The 21,925-nt window shown below is 48.6% G+C and overlaps 1 protein-coding gene across 39 annotated transcripts in view; it reads left to right on the forward strand.

Moving 5' to 3' along the window:
* Positions 1-17,684, forward strand: part of DAGLA (diacylglycerol lipase alpha) — a 57,153-nt gene extending 39,469 nt beyond the window's left edge. For 38 of the 39 annotated variants that reach the window (XM_046942162.1, XM_046942150.1, XM_046942155.1 and 35 more), the window contains 10 exons: positions 33-116; positions 244-321; positions 4,161-4,241; positions 6,264-6,406; positions 7,755-7,823; positions 9,048-9,120; positions 10,172-10,368; positions 10,678-10,807; positions 11,573-11,754; positions 13,669-17,684. In XM_046942162.1, coding sequence (XP_046798118.1) covers positions 33-116; positions 244-321; positions 4,161-4,241; positions 6,264-6,406; positions 7,755-7,823; positions 9,048-9,120; positions 10,172-10,368; positions 10,678-10,807; positions 11,573-11,754; positions 13,669-14,596 — 1,965 coding nt within the window. In that variant the 3' untranslated portion in view covers positions 14,597-17,684. The remainder of the gene's footprint in view (positions 1-32; positions 117-243; positions 322-4,160; positions 4,242-6,263; positions 6,407-7,754; positions 7,824-9,047; positions 9,121-10,171; positions 10,369-10,677; positions 10,808-11,572; positions 11,755-13,668) is intronic. The other variant, XR_006939396.1, reaches the window with a different exon arrangement.
* The last annotated feature ends 4,241 nt before the right edge of the window (positions 17,685-21,925 follow it).

Consider the following 21,925-nt stretch of genomic DNA (forward strand, 5'->3'; position numbering starts at 1 on the left):
ATCTGAGTGTTACAGCAGTGCGTCTCTTCTAGGTTTACGAAACTCCTTTTTACGTGGCTGTGGACCATGAGAAGAAGAAGGTGGTCATTAGTATCCGAGGAACTCTGTCTCCAAAAGTGAGTACATTGTGCCGTGGCCTCACACACCCTTGGCCACCCTAGCAAACCTTCAGGATAGCCTGAGATCTTCCTGGCTTGCTGTTGGTATTTGATTTACCTGAAGCACAGTGACTCCTTTCTTCAGGATGCCCTGACTGACCTGACTGGGGACGCAGAGCGCCTTCCAGTCGAGGGTCACCATGGAACGTGGCTGGGACACAAGGTATGTAAAGAAACACGTATTGTTTTGAGCTTTTCACTTTTAGTTATAGGCAAAACAGCAACAAAAAAGCAGCCTAAACTGCTTGAGTTGTTAAGAGTGTTTTACGACTGCAGTGAAATGGCTATGAGATGTAAGAACAAATAAGTCCTGAAATCGTAACAGGGAAAATCAGCCTGTAAAAAAGAAAAGAAAAGAAAATTACAGCATGCAATTAGTAAAAAGCAAGCTGCAAAAAGAATCTGTGGGGACCTAGAACAAAATTGTCAGCGTCATTGAAATGACTTCTTCTTCCAATGAATGACCTTATCAGAATTTGCAATCAAACCCTGAGAGTGTCTTTAAAGTCCTGTTGCAATGGGATATTCATTGAACCTCATAACCAGACATTGGCAGGGCTTGCATTTGTGTAATTAGACTGATGCAGCATGTCTGCGTTTAGTAAACAGGACTGGACTGGACTGACTAAATCAATTTAGCATAGAGCTTACCTTTGCCCCAGCCCAACAAAGTAATGGCACACGTGCTGAATTTTAAGATCAGCAGGAGTTTGGCAGCCTCTCCAGGTGTAATGCCAGACTGGGAAAGGCAAATCCACACAGGAGGTTGCATGTGTTGAAACCTCAGGTAGCTGCTGGGAAATGCTGTGGGTGATCTGGTCAGGGTCCCTTCAGGGCAGGGCGTTGAGCTCATAACTCCTGAGAGCTCCTGCTTTGTTCACAGTGTCCTTCCAAACCGCCCGCATGCTGCACTTTGATGCTGTGCTTTATCAAGTGGAGCATTAGAGGCTGATAGCTGCGTCCTCAGGTGCTCAGCTGGGTATGGGCCTGAGAAAGGAGCAGTTGCCTTCAAGTGCTGCTGGGACTCGCTGTGGTCTGGAAGGATTTTATTTCAGACTCTCAGGATGGGGCTTTTGGAAAACAGTACTTTGTACTTCTTTCGCAAATGAGTATTTCTTTCATTTCCCCAAAATGGGAAAGTGAATCAGTGTAGTGGTTACACCAGACGTCGTATAGAAACAGAGATAAATGAGGAAGTGATGTGTCACCTAGTTAATATTGAGGTATGTGAGCCTTTACTTCTCATCTAACGTTTCTGAAGTGTTATGTCTGCTGTCAAAGATAACGTCACTTGGTTTTGTGCTCCTTCATCTGATTCAAAGTGACTTTGCAGAACCATTGTGATAAGCAGCTCGTATAAACCAAAGGGAAGTAAGGGGCATTTGTTCTATTTTAAATCTGCAGAAAAGCTACCAATAGGTACCTACAGGAGTTGGGTTCTTCTCTTGGATCTTTTCCTGTGGAAATATTCATATGCCAGTAACTTATATGAAACGTTATCAGATCATTCCCTCTATTTTTGTATTGGATTTTTATTTGCCTTTTGCATTATGTCTTTTTTCTATTCTTACAAGTGCAGAAATACTGCTTTATCTTAAATTATTATAAATATTAATCTTCAGACAATAATGCACTGTTGATTCCTGAGGGAAGCTAACAGAGATAATAGAATTTAGAGATGCAGGTCCTGATGCATTTTTAATGTCCACGAGTCAACTGTAATACAAAAGCAGATGAAGTACCTTGCTAACACGTTTAATTTGTAGAAGAGCACTGGGCTGTTTGGGAGCTTCCTGTTAGTCGCTTGGCTTCTGTTCTTTTCCTTGCTGATGCTGCACGCCCAGCAGGCTGGGGTGCCCTGTTATCTCCACCACGAGCCATGCTGCTTCACGTGGTGCCTATCAGACATCTGAGAAATGAAGACTCTTGATGTTTGCACGAGCCTTCCTGTTGCTCCTCTGGGACCACAGCTGGAAGTGCTTGATTGTCTGGGTTGCTGTACATGCCACAGCTGATGTTGGTGAGGTCTCTGAGCTATTTTGGGTCAGCTGTAGGTAAGGTTTGTGGGTTGGTGTGCTGGAAAAAAAAAAGGGAAACAGGAGATGGTCACAACTTGGAGGGGAAATTAACCACAACAGAATCTTCGCTGCCTGAGGTAAAACACAGTGGTTTTTATAATGGACTTCATTTAGAAATAATCATAAGTAAGGGGCATGAATCCACGCCGAATTCTGTTATAAGCCTGCGGTGGACAAAACTCCACAGGTGATGATTTTGTGGGGGTTTGGTCACTGGTGTTCAGCCAGCCTAAATGACAGGGAATAGCTGTGCAGGAGGAAGCCCTGAACACCCAGCCGTGCTAACAGCCTTCACCTGTATGTCAGAGCAGTCAGCAACAGCCAGAACTTTTTCAACCACAGAGATGCCCTCTTCCATGGGTTTTCCCATGTTGCAGAGCAGTTTCTTGCCTTCAGGCTGCAAAGCAATACAGAATATTTCTGCTTTGCTTTTCCTAGATCTATCTTTGGTCCATTTGGTTATTTGTACGTGGGGATTGAAAGTTAAGCCCAGATCATTTTATTCTTATGAAACTTGTGAAGCCTAAGTACCACTTTGTGGGGATAAGCCTCGTTCCATAATATTGACATCAGCGTCTATATTAGAACATGCAGTAATTGTTGAAAATACAGCTCCAAGACTGACTGTTGGGCCGTTAGTAAAATCACTATGGAGGTAGATCATGCTTTTTAAAAATAGGATCCTAAATTGATGTTAGAAATTTATATAAGTCGCCTGCCATTCACTCCTCATTAGAGTTAGAAATGGAGACTCTTTTGAATGCAGCTGAAGCTGGCTGGCTGCTGGGAGCTGAACACAGGCCTGAAATACCATGGCATCTGCTTGTTTGATAATGCCAGTGACGTTACAGGCTCAGCAGAATCACCTGTGTTCCTTTTCTTCAGTGGGCAGATGGGTGTTTGATATCGAGGGCTTTGAAAATTCCCCCTTTCTTTGCTTTCTGAAGGGGACCGTACATTCTTTTCTGCCTTTGTGATTAAACAGCGCTCAATAAAATTCGCTTTGCCCTTAAACTGTTTGCAGGTAGGGGTGTGATGGAAAACAGCAGAGGAGATGATCTTCTCTGGGTTTGGGCCAGCCCAGGCAGCGCGAATTATCCGAGGGCTGCAATCACCAAATTAGAATTAGCAGCATCTCTGTGTTTACCCTCATCTACATCACTGTTTGCAGTTCAGGCTTGCTCACCTCTGAATATTAACTGTAATAAAGGCATAACCAAGAATTTATGCAACAGGCCGAGCTGCATCTCTCTTACACAGGGTGAGACAAACCCTGAGTGCAGCCATCAGCTGGGAGAGTGGATAGATGGTTAGAACCAGAGCATTTGTTTCCCATCTTCCAGCATTCCTTAGCTTGGAGGGAATAAAAACCTTTAAAAAACAAAATTCCATTAACGTCCCCCGACAGCTGAATCCACTTAATAGTTGCTGACACCTCCAGTCATGAGCAGCTTTCCCACACAGATAGCACTGCCACTTTTTCCCTGCCTTGGTGTTGGTGCAGTCTCCCTGTGAGCCTATTAGGCTAGCTCACTCTTTCCTTTGCAGGTTTAAATGCAAGAGTGCAGCTCTGGGGTTAAGATATTGCTCCACTGTGGGTCTCAGCGCGGGCTGACCCACGAGACACACAGCCTTGCATTTAAGTTAGTGGTGTGGTTTGCTTTTTTTCAGGCTTTATGCCATGAGCCCAAGAATAGGATCGATGCGTGCTGTCAGGACTTAAGAGCTGTCATTGCTCCTAAACACTTTGTGGCTCTGGTGAGCCAAAACACGTGCCTAATGAAGCAGAGGCTGCGTTCTTCCTCGGCCCTGACACGTGCTGTGCAGTGCTCAGCTTGTCCAGCACCGAGGGCAGTTTGCTGCCTCCTCCACCAGAGCTGATAGGCAGCTGTTCATGCCCTGTTCTCTCTTTGTTTGCACTCAGGGAATGGTGCTATCCGCTGAGTACATCAAGAAGAAACTGGAGCAAGAGATGGTCCTTTCTCAAGCCTTTGGACGAGACTTGGTGAGCATTAGCTTTCTTTTATCACCACGGGCTGGACAGAAGCTGAGATTTCCTTCTATTGTACTAATTTCTCAAATCTCAATTCCTATCTCTCTGGCTTGGCAGACAGGCCTTTCATTACTTACTCCTAAAAGGCTTTTTTTCGTTTGGAAGCCTTCTTCCCAAGAGAACTGCGGAGCTCCTGAGATGTTTTTTTCTGACAGGAGGTCCCATTTGGTGGCCATGCAGGACGGGGAGCATTAAAAACAAATCAGGAGGAACTAAAATCCCATCTCTATGGAGATCCTCTGTGGAGACAGCAGTGGGATGTCATGCTGCCTGTCTGTGTGCACACATTTCCTGCAGCTCTCTATCAGAAGAGGGCTCGAGAGAGATGTTAAGAAGATGCTTACCTTAGCTTATATGTCAGTAATAGCACTGTCAACCTCCTCGCAGAGGACATTTTCTGCGCTGCCTGATTCCCTGCTGCCAGACAGCTGTCCTTTCCTCGTGCCCATAGAGTGCCTTGGCCTGAGCAGGCCCATGGGAAATTAGTGATAGTGGAAAAGAGAGGAAGGTTGAAAGGCTTGATGCTTCCCTGGAACTGGTGCCGTACCAGTTAGCGCTGAAGTGTCTGCCTTGTGATGTTGGTAGGTGTAGGAAGGAGATACGGAGGCATTGATCTTCTTTATATGGTGCTTTATTCCTCTCTGCCTAGAAAATGAAAATTGGATTCGTTCAGTGAGCTGTTGCTCACAAGGGTGTTTTCTTCTGTCCTTGCTGTCTGACTGGTAAGGGTATTGTGGCTGAGTACTTAGGCTGGCTTCTGTGTGTGGTGCTAGGTATCCTGTTGATTTTGTTCAAAGCTGGCTCGATGTACGGTGGGTCTAATTTCTGTGTAATGTAGAGTAACTAGCTAGGCCTAACTCACACAGGTGGAGAGAGAACTTGATTAACGAGATGCAACTACTGCCTCGTGGTTAGGAGATGAAGTACTGGCTGAAGCTGAACTCTGAGATCTATATGGGAAAGTGGTATGGCGAGAGCATAAATGCCATTCTAGGTCCTACCAAGGGCTCATCTAGCCCAGCACGTTTTCTGACAACTGCCAGCAATGGATTTCAGGGAAAAAATGCAATAAGTGGGACTCACCTCACTGACTAACAGACGTGGTGTTGACTTAGGGGTGCTCTTCATAAGTGAAATGACACAAAGATAGATCTTTCATTCCTGTGGCTTTTTCCGTGTTCTCTGTTTTCTCCTCTTATGCAGAAGCCTGAGTATAGGTGCAGCTGGTTACCTTAGAGAGTAGGAGCTGCATCCTCTGACCCCGTGTAAGCCCTACAGGGCACTGGCAGAGCTCTGAGATACTGCATTGAAACAAGATTGAAAGTTTCTGAAGATTAACTTACTGAGTCTGAGGCAAGCCTAGCACTGTAATAACCTCTGCATAACAGAACACTACAAAATGTTAGAGAATAGTTTTGTCTGTGAATCACTCAATCCATTGCCAGCTGTTGGGGACATCTAGACTTCAGAAGACTGCTGTTCAAACTGCAGGTTAGGATTTCTGTTTTTCAGCGTTCACTAGCAATGAAATACATGAGGAAAAGCCTTCATTTCCAGAATCAGAGATCTTTGATTTGTGAGCCTGGACCTGAATATTATCAGAAGGCTATTAGACGTGAGGAGAAGCAAAAGGTTCACCAACTCTCAAGTAACTCAACTTAAGCCTACGTTTCGTTTTTCTTTCAGGGAAGATCCAATAGGTCAAGGACTGACTTGTGGAGGTGTATGAGAAAATACCAGAAGAGAATTAATTCCAGTCTCCTGGCAATAGCAGAGGGCAGAAAACTGCCCCCATTTCAAAATCTAACAGAGGGTCACTGTCTCCCATTGGAGGAGGAGTTGGTTAGCTGGAGTGCAGAGTGTTCATGTATAGGAACAACCCAGCAGCTGGGAAAAGGGACAGATTTGGGGATTTGTGAAGTTTTTTTCCGGTCTGACTTCAATTTCTTGTTTTGTTTTTGTTTTCATTTTCAGGGGAGAGGAACAAAACACTATGGCCTGATTGTGGTTGGCCATTCCCTAGGGGCTGGCACAGCTGCCATCCTGTCCTTCCTCTTGCGTCCGCAGTACCCATCACTGAAGTGCTTTGCTTATTCTCCCCCAGGTGGGCTGCTGAGGTAGGTGTTGGGTCAGGAGGTCTGGTGGCAGAGAGGGGGTGTGTGTAGGTGGAGCGGCATCAGATTCTGGTTGTGTTGTTCTGATGAGCAGTAAAAGACAGTCTGTGCCCTGAGAAGCATGCAAAAAGAAGGGTGTAGTAGCAGTTGATGGGAGCTGAGGCTTGTGAGCAGCCTTTTTCTGTGTTAGTATTTGAAGTGTAGGTTCCAATGGCAGGTGGCCACTCCAAGTATTCAGGTTTATGACTTTGCTGTGTGCTTCTGTAGCTGTGATTTAACTCTGCCTAGTGGGAAACGCAAGTTGGGTGGACAGGGTGGAATTTCATCCCTTATTGCCTGCGCAGTACCAGTGTGTTCTCTCCCCATCTTCTGCCAATAGGCGTCCAGAATGGGAGATGTTTGACCAAAGGCAGGTGTCTGTATCACATGTAGTTGTCAGGACTCCTTTTGCAACTGATAAAGAAATTGGCACTTGAAAGCACTTGTGGATTAGAAGCTTCTTGTGATGGTTACTGCATCATGTTCAGGAGTGGCCAAGGGATTTTAATCATCCTGCTAATGAATCTGGACATTAGAATGCCTTGTTGTGATAGTTGTGCTTAGTCATTGCTTTGTAGAGCTGTTTTCCTGAGAGTTTCCATAGCTTTCTGCTTAGAGCTTCCCCTCCCGAGATCCCCTGATAGAGCATAGGCCAGGCTGTACATTACCATTTCAACTGGCTCTGAGCTCGGGGTGTCTTGAGCACAAGGTTCAAGGTGCCTCTGGCTGCCACACCTTTCTTGTGCTTTGCATTGTGCCCATGATCATCTCTGGGTGAAAGGTGCTGGCCTCCATCAGTGGTGGCTGATTCAGAAGAGAGGTCTCTAGAAGGCAGCTGGTTGCAGAACAAGGTTGTAGGGTGGAAGCCTCGATTCCCTCTTGTCTTGGTGGTTAGGTTACTGCAGGAGGTGGCTTTCTTAGTTCTATGGTGACTTTTTAGTCTCAGAGGCATGGAATACCTTCTTCCATAGTCTCCTGCCATTCCCAAAGGATAGGAGAAGTGCTAGGAGGTGCTGAGTTAGGGTACTTCCTTATCCAAGCCTATTTGGAGCTGTGTGCAGGTAAGGAAGAAGGAGCTGCTCTATTTGAGCTGCACCCTTATGGAGTAATGTTGCCTGGGGCGTGGGATGTGTGTATCAGGCTCATCTTAGTGTGCAAGTTCTAAGGGCCTTGAGCAGCTTGCATTGTGTTTTTTATGATGCAGGTTCATTGTCTAGTAACCTCTCAGACACCAGCGGCAAATCGGGAATGAACTGCAGTTTGCTGCTAGTGAAACCCTGTTTGCTTCTTCTTGGTCCTGTTTCTCTTCCAGTGAGGATGCCATGGAATATTCAAAAGAGTTTGTGACTGCAGTCGTGCTTGGCAAAGATCTAGTGCCCAGGCAAGTTGAGAAGTGTCCGAATTCCTTGATGAGTACCTGCTGCTCTGTACCAGTCACCTACTTCCAGCCAGAAACACCCAGATCATACCTGTCTTGTTTCCTCATTTACCTGTCCTTGTATGCTTCTCACTTGTCCTCCTAGTTACCTGTAACGCTCTGTCTTTTACCTGGACACCTATGTTGGTGTTTTATACACCTTTTTATAGGCGTATCCCTCTCCATCTCTCAGTTGCCCATATGAAACAAAAAGGTGAATATCCAGCCTCTGTGATTATACTCATGGTGGTACCTGACATGCCAGTGCCATCTTCCTGGTTGTCTGTGCTATCTCAGTCCTCTTCACTCTGCCCTGAGCTAGATGTGCTCTCATCACATTTTGTGGCGTTGCCTATCATCTCACACCTCTGAACCAGCTCCTCCATTCCTGTCTTCACTTTTCTCACTGCTTATCATCTCCCGTGACACGTTCTGCTGAACAGGGCTAGGAGTCAAACAACCTGGGTTTTACTTTAACTTTTGCCCCGTTGTGTGACCTTGGACAATTTTTGTCTGTACGATATTAGGCATGTAGAGTTAGTGGAGGAAGAATACTATGATGTTCTCTATATCATAGAATCACAGAGTGGCCTGGGTTGGAAAGGACCGCAATGCTCATCTCGTTTCAACCCCCCTGCTGTGTGCAGGGTCGCCAACCAGCAGACCAGGCTGCCCAGAGCCACATCCAGCCTGGCCTTGAATGCCTCCAGGGATGGGGCATCCACAGCCTCCTTGGGCAGCCTGTTCCAGTGCCCTTTGTTAACCTGTAAAACAGAATCTTGTCTATTCAGTAGTGTTTAATGTTGTCCTATAGCTCTGTGCTATCTTTCTTGATTTATCTGTTCTGTGGCATCCTATACTTGAATTGTTTCTTGCCTATTCGTTTCTCTGTTTGCCCCATCACCCTCATCTGTTCATTGACTTCTCCTATCTGTGTTCACTGTTCCGATTCTGTTATTGCATTTCATACTTGTCTGTTGTAACAGTGGCTTCCTGTAGCCTTTTACCCTGGTTACTGGTCCCAGGTGGTGGCTCAACTCACCTCTGAAGTGACCTGTGTTATCGTTGCATTCTTGTTTCTTCTGTAGCATAGTTTCTTATTTTTCTGCTCTATATGTCTCTACTGTCCTGTTCCCTGTCTGCTGTTCCCCACACAGCTGTTGTAAGCACACCTTCCTCTCTTCCCAGAATTGGTCTCTCTCAGCTGGAGGGATTTCGCCGGCAGCTTCTGGATGTTCTTCAGAGAAGTAACAAACCAAAGGTAAGAATGAGGATGAGCAGACTCCTGAAGGCGAGCGTCTGAGCAGTGATGATAAAGCTTCAGTGTCACACAACAATACTGCAGGCTTCTCCTGACTCCCAGATGTCCTCAGATCCACCATCAGTGTTGTTTAGGTAACCAGAGGGACGATGGAAGCAGCTGGAGAGGACAGGGAAAACTGGCAGAGAAACACTCTGCTTGCAGGCTGGCTTGTAGCAATACGGCACTTCTGGCTCATGTGCTGGGAGTTCATCATCATGTGTTTAAAAAGACTGAGCAGGAAGTCTGGGTTGCAGTTGTAGCTTTTCCTGGCCACTAAGGAGTGATAGGTATCAGGCTGGGAAGTACAGCGTCTGTCTGCTTGTAGGCTCTGCTTTGTGCTCTCCAGGTGGTGCTGTTGTAGGGTAAGTGGCCTGTTAATGTTTTAGAGTTAGGAAATGTGCAAAATTGTTCTTCCCTGGGCTTCCTTACCATTACGTTGAGGTGGAAAAAACATTAGATTTTAAAATTCTTTCTGAAATTCTTAAATGTTGGAGAGAGAATATCTGTAGGGTAAGAAACTGAGCGGATGTTCTTCTTGATAGAATTCTGTTTCGCTGTTGTTTCAGTAGACTTTTGACTTTTAGGTTTGGGTTTTTGTAGCGCATAAAGAAAAGCATAAAGGGAATTTTTTGCTTGCTTAAGTTGTGTAGCCTTTTGCTTCTTTCCATGCATTAAAAATTCAGATTCTACCTTGTTTGTCCTGGGAAGATGTCCCATTGGTGGACAAGGATGTGCTTGTTCGAGATCCCTAACTCTGCAAGAACATCCACAGCAAGATTTTGCCACTTTTAAGGTTAAAACACGGAAAGGAAGGAAGACAGGGCAGGGTTATCTCCCCCAAGGTCTTCTGTTCAAACAGCAGGGGCACAAACTCCGTTTTTATTTTCTCTTTTCTGGTGTTAAGTATTCAGTTCAAGTAAACGTATCGACAGTATACTGTGAGATGGTTCTGCTTTCCTAATCTTTTTCTCTTCTCCATATTCTCCCACCTTTCCGTGGTGCTGGACAGTGGCGGATCATTGTGGGCGCTACCAAGTGTATACCCAAGTCAGAGCTTCCAGAAGAGACTGAAGAGAACTCGGTAACGAGCAACCGCCTCTGGACCCACCCCAGTGATCTGACCATTGCCCTGTCTGCCAGCACGCCGCTCTACCCACCTGGCCGCATCATCCACGTGGTGCACAACCATCCTGCAGAGCAGTGCTGGTGAGTGGGCACAGTGCCCTTTGCCAACAGAAAATACAGTCCCAGGAGAGCGAGACATGTATGAAGGAAGTGGCTTTTTTCACTGCCGTACGGTGGCAGTGATTGCACTGTGAGGATAGAAAGATACTCATGTCACTGTGTGCAGTGCTTTAGAAGGAGGTGTACCTAATATCTTCTCCTTTTGTTTTTCCTCCTGTTGTTTTTTTTTCCTGTCTCTATAACCTGCTGTTTTGCATGCCGAAACGCTGGCTTGCTCTTCCATCCCCTGCTTCTTGTTTTCTCCTCTGGATCCCAACTCCTTTTTTTTAGTTGCTGTGAGCAAGAGGATCCCACTTACTTTGCTATCTGGGGTGACAATAAGGCATTTAATGAAGTGATCATCTCGCCAGCGATGTTGCACGAACACCTCCCATACGTGGTCATGGAAGGGCTCAACAAGGTACTGCTGAGAACTGGGGTCTGAGGGTGGGGAAGTGTGGTACAGTGGACTGAGCTTGAATGCAAGGGAGGCCTGGGTTTGGGCAGGAAAAGCATGGCACGGTGATCCTGGTGAGGTGAGCTGTAGGCACAGAATCTACAAAGCCAAAACTCCGTGTGTGTATTGGAGAGCCAGGGATCATCTGGGTGGGTTTTGGGCTTATTAATTCTCAGTGCAAGAGCACTTCTGTGCCCTTATGTGAGGTATTAATGTGAGGTTGGGTGGTGTGTGGTTCGTCCTCTCAAAGCTGGCTATTACCGCACGCAGTTCAGGTGCAGTGTTGTGAGCTGTGACAGCACTGGACGTCCATGTGTGCGGCTGCACAGGGTGGTTCAGAAGTGTTGCTGCAGCCCCTGTTAGTCTGCGGAGTGTCTGAGTTTGTGTAGTGGTTGTGGAATGGGTCTCTGCCTCTAAATGATAATTTGTAGCCATGCAGCTCTGCCATGAAATTTAGCCAAGTCTGCTGTGCTGTTCTGGCCTGAAAGCTGTTCCTGACAGCATCTTTGATAATCTCCCCAGTCCTGGGTTCCCAGCAGGACATCCTGACAGGGCAGACTGCCTAAATACATTCATTTAATCCTTTATGTCGAGATCTTGCCCTGTGCTTGTGGAAAGCATCAGTAAGAAACAGAGTGGCAAATCCAGCAGTTTGGAAGTTGTGAGCTGAGAAGGGTGAAGCTGCTGTCTCCACTGAAGCACTGCTGTTCCTCTGCTTGCCTTGCATAGGTCTTAGAGAATTACAACAAGGGGAAAACAGCTTTACTTTCTGCAGCCAAAGTGATGGTGAGCCCTACAGAAGTGGATCTCACTCCAGAGTTGATCTTCCAGAGTCAGCCCTTGCCTAGTGGGCCCTCTGTGCAGATTGGAACTGGAGCCCTAACAGCGGACAGAAGGAACAGCAGTACAAAGTAAGAATACATCCTGGCTTTCTTTGGAGGACTGTTGGCACTGGGTGTGGATCCTCTCCTGGGACATTGTGATCAGAAGTATAGATCCAAGGACTGCCTGTATGGGACTTTTAATTAAATGTGACACGAGACATAATAAATCCAGGGGGGAAAAAAAAATGATCCTTTGTGTTGCTCAGGAATCTGTGGGTACAGCAGGGACAGGAGAACCTAGGAGTTGAAAATATGGAAAGTTCCTTTTCTTATCCAGACAAGCAGGCTTTTCCCTGGAAGCAGAAAAGCAAAGCTTGCAGTCTTGCAGCCAAGTCTCTGTGTGAATTATGTGGCCAAAGATAGCCTATGGCACTGATTCTCCAAAGCTGAGAAGCAGTGACAGCCGTAAGCTTACAGCATGTAGATAGACATGTGAAGTGACTTTATGTAAAATGACTTGCATCATTCTATAAACTGGAGAATCTGGGAGCACAGATATAAGTGTGGGACGGGGTACAGAACAAGTACAAAAGCAATGTAATGTGAGGAAAGAGCAGCTGGTGTCCTGTTTGGCACTCAGGAAGCTCACTCTGGTGGAAAGCAGGCAGAGGGAGAAGTCATGTCTTAAGTGCTGAAAGCATTCCTGCAGAGAGTATTTTTTTGGTTGTCCCTGGCCATTGGATACTGACATTGCTCGTCTGCCAAGGGCCAAAGGTGGAGGTTCATCTAGGAGGTATACGAAGGATTGGTTTGGGGAAGAATTCCATCCTATAGAATACATAAACTGCTTTCTATCCAGGAAAAAATGACAGGGAGACTCCCTGCTGATTTTCAGGTAACGACTGAGGTTTTGCAGAAGAGCACAGATTTGTCTTTTTGGTTTCTTTCTTTGCCCACATTTTTTGTGTTTGAGACTTATTTCACAGTTGAACGTGTGACTTCCAGCGCAGCATTGCATTACAGATGGCAAACCTGCAGACTAAATAGGGAAGTAAGAAGATGAGAGGGAAGGCAGTTTGTACTTGAAGATAGGAGGCACAGTGAAAACAGGAGACCATTGTAAGAGGCATTTTTACCACTTCTGTAATCGACTAAAGCTTTTTTTTTTTTGCACTGTACACGAGCTGTTGTTGTACCACTGATAGTTTTATAAAGTGAAAACTGTTCTGCTTGTATTCTTGTAATTGATTCCTGTAAACGTTCTTGTTTCCCCCCCCCCTACCTCCACAAGAAGGTGGAGGTGCAGAATAAGCTCAAGATAAGAAGATTCCCTTTGCAAGGGAAGGACTTCTAGAACGGAGATTTCAGGTAGAGAGACCCAACAAGAAGCTGTGTGCGTCTGGGTGAGGTGCTCTGAGTGATGCACGGCTGAGCCTCTTTGAAGTAACACAAATGAACTATAAAATAAACAAAAAGATGGCAGCAAATGATAGAAAAATGTTGAGGCTTGTGTTGCAGAGGGAGTGGTCAGAGACGGCCAAGGAGAGCTGAGATAGGAGCGGAAGAGGAGGCAGCAGCCACTGCTTGTGATGGCTACAGAGAGACAGAAAACAGTGTAGGCCAAACAGCAGGGACAGAAGTGATGCTTCCTTTAGAGGTGAGTGAAGGCAGAGTGGGAATCCTGAATTCCCGTTCTGAAAGGAATGGAGAAGAGGGCAGAGAGGTTTGTGGCAGAGTTCTAGCCAGGTTAAGTCAAAGTCAGAGCTAGTTTACTGCCTCAGACTCTCTCCTGGGGTTCTTGAAACCTCTTCTCAGAACATGACTGCTCCAGAAGATAAACGCACCTCCTGCGATCGTGCCGTGCTCTGCTTAGATCAGCAACGCGTGGCCTCAGCGTGCATGAGGGACTCTGTGCCTCAGGTTTAGTGTCTGGGGCTGTTCTGGCAGCTCGTGGTTCTGAGGAGCGAAGCAGCCTCACGTTGTCTCTGTTTGTCATTGCAGGAGCAAGTCCCATTCTGAAATCAGCTTGGAGGGGTTTTACGAGACAAAGCCACTTTCTCCTGTGCAGAAAGACCCTGTGGAGCTCCTTCTCCTGGACACGAAGGAACGTCTGTCTGTGGAGCTGCAGGACCGCCGTGCCCCTCTCGCGACCATGGAGAGCCTCTCTGACAACGAATCCATCTACAGCTTCGATTCGAGGCGCTCCTCTGGTTTCCGGAGCATCCGAGGCTCCCCCAGCCTCCACGCTGTCATGGAGAAGGACGAGACGCACTGCTTTTATATAGACCCCGCTATCCCCGAGGAGAACCCCTCCCTCAGCTCTCGGACAGAGCTGCTGGCTGCTGATAGCCTCTCCAAGCACTCCCAGGAGACTCAGGCGCCCGACAACGCGCTCAACAGCGGTGGCACCACCCCCCAGCGGCGCTGCAGCGAGGAGGGGGCCAGCAGCGAGGGGGACCGTGTTTCCTTAGCCCCTCGTGAGGAGCTGGCCCTCCAGAACGGCCGGCTCGCCGACGTTCCCAGTCCGCAGGTGCTGGAATTTGCTGAGTTCATAGACAGCCTCTTTAATTTGGATAGCAAAAGCAGCTCCTTCCAGGACATCTACTGCATGATGGTATCAGATAGCTCCAGTGACTTTGCGGAGATGCCCAAGTCCGTTAGCGATCAGGAGATCCTGTTGAGGGCACAGTATGAACCCAACTTAGTCCCAAAGCCCCCGAGGTTGTTTGCAGGCTCAACAGATCCTTCGTCGGGCATCTCTGTCTCACCTTCCTTCCCCCTTAGTTCATCCGGAGAGCTCATGGACATCACTCCCACAGGCGTGAGCAGCCAGGAGTGCCTGGCCACTGACAAAATCCGGACTTCCACCCCCACCGGGCATGTAACCAGCCCTGCCAAGCAGGAGGACCTCATGATTTCGGCCCTCTAGTGCTGGGTAAAGGGGTGCGGCTCTGAGAGCCGATCCCATAGGCTGAGTGCTGGGATAATACTCGGAGAGGAGGTGGTCGTCAGGCAGTTCGAATTGGTGGAGACAGCTGGAAACATTCCTTCTGGGGTGACACCACGGGTGACACGGTGGTGGCACGCCGTCTGGAGGATGGATTGTGCTCGAGTACCATGCTTGCTGCTGGGAGAAGAAGCATTGCCTCACAAGGCCTGCTACACTAAGAGGGTCTGAGTCACTAAAGGTAGATGCAAGTTCCCTACCTCAGCCTGTCTCATTCCATGTAAGAGGCAGATTCCTTGCCCCAGGGCACCTGCTGAGTTTGGGAGTGAGATACCTTGCTCCAGGGAATTCTCAAGGGCAAAGGGGTAGAGGTTTGAGAGTTGGATAGACAGAAGCAAGGGGGGCAGGCCAGATCCACCCCCCCCCCTCCCTTGGTACCATTTCAGTGGCTTTGGAAATGAACGTATTGAGACTTTGGGCCCTGTTGCACTACCATGTCAGATCTGGCCCAAGATCCAATTCGTCACACTTCCATGGGGATTTCCTTCCTGGGACACTCTCCTCTTTTAAAGCCATTGGGGCTGTATTCTCCCCAGATGCAGTCTCCCCTTCCCTGGCCAGGTGCAGCAAGAATTGGGCTGGCACTGTGTTTTCTCTCCCCTGAGTACTTCTGTGTTCAATGACCGCCAGGCTGCTCCTGAGAGGAACGGAAACTGCTCTGAAGAGCCCAAACCCCTCTGCCATGTCCCTCCTTCACCAGAAAAAGTTCTCCCGGACGTCACCGTCATCACTCAGTGCCCTGGACTGCTCTGAGCTGGCGATGCTCCTGCAGGACTGACAGCATTCTCGTCTCAGAGCTGCATGGATGGATCAACTTAAAGATTCAAACGGCTCGTCCGCACCCAGCGTTGCTTCCTAGGCACCCTGGGATCCCCTCCCGGACCCTGCCGGGTCCTCACACTACCCATATGCAGTCATGACAGATCAGTGCCAGCCACTGTCATTGGGAGTTCAGGGAAAAGTTGAACTTTTACGAAGTATTGAAATCTCTTGTATGTTTACAAAGCTGCTAAGCTTTTGGAAGGTATTTATTAAGCAAACAGGGAGGCTCTCTCTAGGCAAAAAGTAGAGTCGTTCTCTCCTCCCCGCGCCGTTCCCTCTGGAGGCTGAGGGGAGAGAGGGTAAGCAGGTATGCTCACCGGTCCTCTGCTTTAGAAGCAGGGTGGGGTGAGGGGAGACCATTTGGCTCTGAGCCTGGGGGGGCTGCGTCCCTCACCCATTCTCCCTGATGCACAGCGTGTTACGAAGCTCAACCAAGTCGTGAGTGAGACTACCTAAGCACTGCTGTGCAGAGCCTCAGGGCCCAGAGGAGCCTGCTGGAGCTATCCAAGTAGGGTATCTCCGTGGTTTGAAGCAGGAAAGAAATTACCTGTCTAGAAAGTTAAACGTACTGTGACCTCGTGCAATCCTTTAACTGACAGAACATCTTCAGCGGAGTTACCGATGCGGTCTCATTGGGGCTCTGTCCTCCCTCACTGGAAAAGAAATTCCTCTTTTTAACTTCTTTCTAACACTAGGGATGTGACTTCCCCCTCCTTAGCTGTGGTATTACCGATGTGGGAAGATGCTGTGATTCCCAGGAGCTTGGTTTGCTGGGCTCCTGTGTTCCCTTAGGCTCTGGCTGTGCTCACCAGCAGCCCTGGTCGTGGCTCAGGGCTGTGCTGCCCTGGATGCAGCACAGAGAGCACAGCGGTATCAAATACTGTCACATCAGAGCAGCAGCACTTTATAGCTGCTGCGTGTTGATGTAAGTGACTTCAGGTGCACGGAAATGAACTGGACTTTGTCCAAGTGCTTGATCCTCCTGCTCAGTTTCGGGCAGGATACTGTATCCACCTGCTCTTGAAAAATTACAGGGCCCTTAGGAACGCAGGGCTTTTGCTCAGACAGGCAGTAAGACGTCATCCCTGTGCGTTAGATCCCAGAGGGGACCTTTTCTATACAATCTGGATATGGAGGGAGGAAGCCCCTCTGAATTAGCTGTAATCTGTAAAAGAGAAAACCACTTTGTTCCGAGCAACAAGAAGTTGTTTGTTACGTCGGTCTTTCAGAGCAGAGGAGTGTTCCCCTCGCTGGGAGGTGATGGTCCAGGAGCTCACACAGACAGCTGTGTAAGTGCCATCAGATCATCCACCATTGCAGACCATGGGGGAAGGCTGACTTGCTGCAGGTAGTCAAGAAGCACTACAAGGGTGATGTCCAGAGATAGGCACATAGGTAGTTGTGAGGGGAAAGGGAGCTTGAAGCATAGGGAGCCTGAGGCTAGCAGGCTAGCTCACCTCCTGATGCAGACTGCTGCCATGCACATGGAGTGGGGGAAAAGGACTTCGCTTCTGCCTTTAGTTGTGGGCAGAAAGTGGGTAGTAAAAACACTTAGCACTTCGGCAGAGCTTTATATCTGCAAAGCACTTTACAAGCATGAAGGAAAGAATCACCTCTGTCCCTGGCAGCGAGCTATTAGGAGATGTCTCTCTGAGACTGGGTGGAACTACTGGTAGCCTACCTGAGGGATGGGGAGGGGATGATGCGAGCTGAGAAACGTGGATAACCTCCCTCTTAAGAACAAGTTGTTTCACTAGTGACCCGATGTTGAACGGCTCACAGCATTGCACTAGAAAGTCAATTCTGACCTGGATACCTCCCACACGTCCTGGAAAACAATCGTGGTGTGACTGTTTCCTTCTCTGTGCCATTGGATCTGTGTCCTTAGGGAATGGGGTCACCTTGCCCTGACCAGCTGTAGCAGGAAACAGCCTGGCATGCTGCATTTTTTTTGTGTGCTCTGTGCTCTGTGATTATTAGGCTTCTCTGAAAAGCCTGGAAATGCCTCATGTTTGTGACCTGGCCTTGCCGTAGACCAAGTCAAGGTGCAAAAGAGCCCTCCTGGTTAACATTCTGACTGTATCACGTTATGGGTGATTCCTGTTTTGCCATTGCTCTGTTGACAAACAGATCTGTTCCCAGTCCTCACAAAAAGTCCTCACTGAGTAAATCCACGTTCTTTGCATTATTCCTGCTTTCAATGTCTGAATGTCTTCATTCTTATCACTGCAGGAGCCTCTGGACAGAATGCTCTCCTGTCCTATCCTGGCAGAGTTACACACACATCCGAAATCTGTAGCTACGTCCCTCATTCATACTGCATACTATTGCTTGCTTTCCCTGCCCTCGCTCTGTTCCGACGCACAGCTGTCTTTGGAAACCCGAAGCTGCTTCTGATTTCAGCTTCTGGTTCCTACCCTTAAGCTCAGTGCCTTTTGGAGTTGGCGTGCTCCCTTGCTATTTCAGTGGGGTGTCCCACCGTGTGTGCAGGCGGCGCTGGAAGAGCGGTTTGTAGTGCAACAGCACACCCTTAAATCTTCTGTCAGGTTTGCTGGTAGAGGTGTGAAGCTAAGACCACCAACGTCCAGCACTGGAACATCCCCTTCCCCTGCCCCTGCCCTGAAGGTGTTCACAGGATGCAAGGTATTTGCTATCAAACACAGGCTGCCCTCCAACCCATGGAAGCGGGTTGAAGAAGGCCCCTTGGGTAATATTACAGTGAGCTTTGCTCATCAAGCCCTTTGCGTGTAATGCTGGCTGGCTGAATTTGGAGGCTCTTCTGCGTGAATAGCAATTGCTCTTATTGTTTTGATCACAGCAGTACCAACAGTGCAGGATCCTGCTGTGCGAGTATGCAGAAGTGCTAAACAGAAAGGCAGCTCTTCCTCAGAGCCTCACCTTATCCCCTCTCCTCCACAGAGCTTCACGTGCATTTTCTCTTACAGCTGATGCTCCCTCATCTCTGTGCTCCCTATTCCTGTTGCCAGGAGCTACCTCACTTCTTGGTTACGCCACCTCAGGATGATGGGGTGTCTCAGTGCACATCCTTGGTAGCACTGCCTAAAAAGCTGTCCCTGCAGATCTCGTGATGACCCAAAACGCGGGTGAATGGGATTGCTGACGCTGTGCATCGTCCCTGGATTCGTGTCTTTGCTGCATCTCTGTGGCAGATAAAGCTATCGAGAAAGGGCAAAGCACAAAGATGCAATGAGGCTCCTCTGGCTTTCGCTTACCTTTGTTTTTGATCATTATTTTCAGCGTTCATTCGTAATTTCTGCAACCTTAAGAACTGTTCAAACCACGCAGGAGTTGTCTGAGATGTTTTGCTGCAGAGGGCTGAGGTGGCGAAGCTGGCTGTGAGCACAGGCATACGAATCCAACGATCCCTGTTTGTGTGCTTTTAGGATGTTGTTAGCTGAAGATCCCAAGCAGGAGCAGGACTGAAGTGCTGCTTTCAGTGGACAAAGGCACCTGATCCCAGTCTTAACGTGCTCTGAAGCCTCTCCTTGGTTTTGATTAATGCTGCTCCCCTCTTTTAATCCTTGCTGCAGCCTGTTTTCGGGCTGGCTGATGAGATCTGTGCTGTTGATTTGCAAGGTAGCCCTTTTTCTTATATTCTTCATGCACTTACCTGCTATTAATTGCTGCCTAACTGTGCGTGTCAGTGTGTTCAGAGCTCTACCTTTCATAGCTGTTTCCCTATGGGGAGCACTGGGAGAAGGCAGTTCAGCCTTAACCAGCCCCAAATCCACGTTTTTTGTCCTCTGTCGTTGTATTGGCACCCTGCTGCTTGCCCCTTTCCTAGCATCCAACCAGGATGCACATTGCCCTGTCTATGCAAGCAGTGCCTGGGTTCCTCTGTGCATTTTACAACTGAATAAGTGGGTGTCTAGATATAGAGAAACTCATTGGGGTGTCTTTATCTCCCGAGTTTATCTAGTGAGCTACAAGCTCCTGCTTGCTTCTGCTGGGCATCACGTGCACAAATAGGTGCTGCATGCACTCACCGATGCTGGCCATATCAAAAATCTCCCAAGGACGTTTAAGATCACCTCTAGCCCCAGCAAGCCTATCAGCTTTGCCTTTTGCTTAATTATGGAGCGATATAATTGGGTTGAAAGGGATCTTAAAGATCGTCTAGGTCCAACCCTCTTGGTGAGGGGAGCTTAAAAGCTCTTTCAGCTTTCCTCCCTTCTGTAGCATTACACTTCTTACTGCTCAGCCAGTCGAAGTCTGAGATCCCCTCTGTGCTATCACTTCTTTCTCATCCCTTCTTCTCTTTCAGTTCACCCCACCAAACGTGGATTTTTGCTGAGCTGTTTTCTTAATTATCCTGCTGCCACCAGGCTATCGCAGAACTCCTCTGCGCTTTAGGAAGAATGGATTTAGGATGAATCGTGTGGTCCTTTTCCTAGTTGGAAAAGCTCAGGGTTGGTAAGTTTTTGTTGGCTGAATGCTTCCTTGGTAGTTCTGGAGAAGTAATATGTTAAAGAAGTACAAAGAGGTGGAAGGAAAGTGGGTAGAATGGCTAACACTTGGAACCCAAAAGCTCACGTTTGGAAGAGAGATTTGCTTCTTGGCAGGTGAGACGTCAGTTTCAGAGCTGGATTTAGGCAAGAAGTGCATCTCTTGTGCCAAAGCTCCCCCTCATGGTGTTGCTGCATGGAGGAGGCCGTGCTCCATGTGGAAGGGGGAATGTGAGAGGAGCGCGAAGCAGGATGTGCCAGTGCTCAAGTGATGCCCTTGGGCCCTTGCTGGCTCGTGAGAGAGCAGCGTTCCCTCCCAGGGGCAGTCAATGCCCCCGGCTGTATCTGTGCCTGGCGCTTCCCTGAGAGCTGTTGCACTGTTGGCATAGCATGGGAGGATGCTGCCAGCCTCAGCTTTGCCTGCTGCAGGCATTGCACGCTGGATACGTGGAACAGTCGAGGAGCAGTTCCTTGCAGTTCACAGCGCTCCTGAAAAGCACTGGGAGGCGTACACCGCTGTCCACAAGCACTTAGCTGCCTTCACTGTTGATTTTGCCTGTTTTCTTCAACCCACGCCTTTTGTGCCTTCTGTTTTCCATTGGCTTGACGTCCTGCTTGGGATCGGGCATCTGCCGCCTTCCTCTCCTTCTCTGCATGGTTTCTTCTCTGGCTGTGCGAATGCAGATGTGGCACGGCCAGGGGCTGTGCTGCAGGTACCCCTCTCTCTGCTCCTGCCAGGACTTGTCACGCTTCCCGTTGTCCCCTTCACCCCCACGTCGTCTCCAAGTGCCAACAGTGAAGCCTGACCTGAGGCAGAGTGTTTTCTTTTCCCCACGCTGCCCTTAATCTGTGGCCCCTCAGCTCCTCCTCTTGGGCAAAACAAGCGTGCGGTGGGAGGGGAAGGTTTCTCAGCATCTCTTTCCCTTGGTCTATGTGACCTCAAGCGTGTTTGGAAGTTCCTCTTAGTTCCGTTTATGGGTAAATCTCTGCTCAAGATCCGACTCTGTTTTTGTAAGGACTGATGCTGAAAGGGACAAAACACATTCTGAACTGCCCTCTGCAGTTCTGATGTTACTGACGTTCCCAGGCTGGTTCTGGAGCAGCCATCTCCCACAGGTAAGTGCTCTCTCTTTGGAGAGCTGGGCGTCTTTGCAGCTCTCGTTGCTCTGTACGAGTCCCGACCTCATCACCTCATTCCGTGCTTCATTTTTCATCTGTGGAAGCTGCCCACCCACCCAGCACACCCGTACGGCGAAGGGACCTTTACCTGGCTCCTTATTCCTGCAGAACCACTAAACACAGCAGCACAGAAACAAGCATCCTTTTGGAAATGGGGATCCTACCGCCTTGCTTTCCATCCCTTCGTGCAGTTCTGATGGCTCAGAGTGGGAGGTGCCCGGTGCACGTGGCTCTACCAAGGCAAGGTCCATTTGCCAGGTTACAGCCACGCACATTTTTAGGGTCTTCTCTCCTTTCTCAGCATCCCCACAGTGCTCACTGGCCCCCGTCTGCTGGCCCAGCAGCTGCTAGAACCTGCAGCTTCCTAGCTTTTCCTCCTCAAACGCTGCAGCTGATGGCGGAGGTGATGTCCAGGTAGCAGCCCCAAGCTCGTTCCTGTCTCACTGATCAACTTCATCACTCGTGGCAGCACGGGGGTCGTGCCTGCACTCGTGGGACAGCACGAGACGAGCGCTCTGCCCTTAAGCCCCCACCTGTTAGCTCAGTTGTTGCTGCACCGTCGTGCTACGGTGGCCACTTCTCATGCCTCTGCCCTATTGCAGGGCCAGGCAGACCAGAGGAGCCGTGGGAAGCTCTTTCCCTTCTCCCTGTGCTCTCCAGTCCGGCTGCATGGCCTGTTTGGTGGTGGGGGGTTCCACGCAGCGCCGGCAGACGGTGACTCCTTTGCCTCCCCCCCCTCTCTCTGTCAGCAGACACCAATGCCTCTATGGGAAAAGCCCTTCTG

Source organism: Gallus gallus, chromosome 5, assembly GCF_016699485.2.
Source record: "Gallus gallus isolate bGalGal1 chromosome 5, bGalGal1.mat.broiler.GRCg7b, whole genome shotgun sequence".
Lineage (NCBI taxonomy): Eukaryota > Metazoa > Chordata > Aves > Galliformes > Phasianidae > Gallus > Gallus gallus.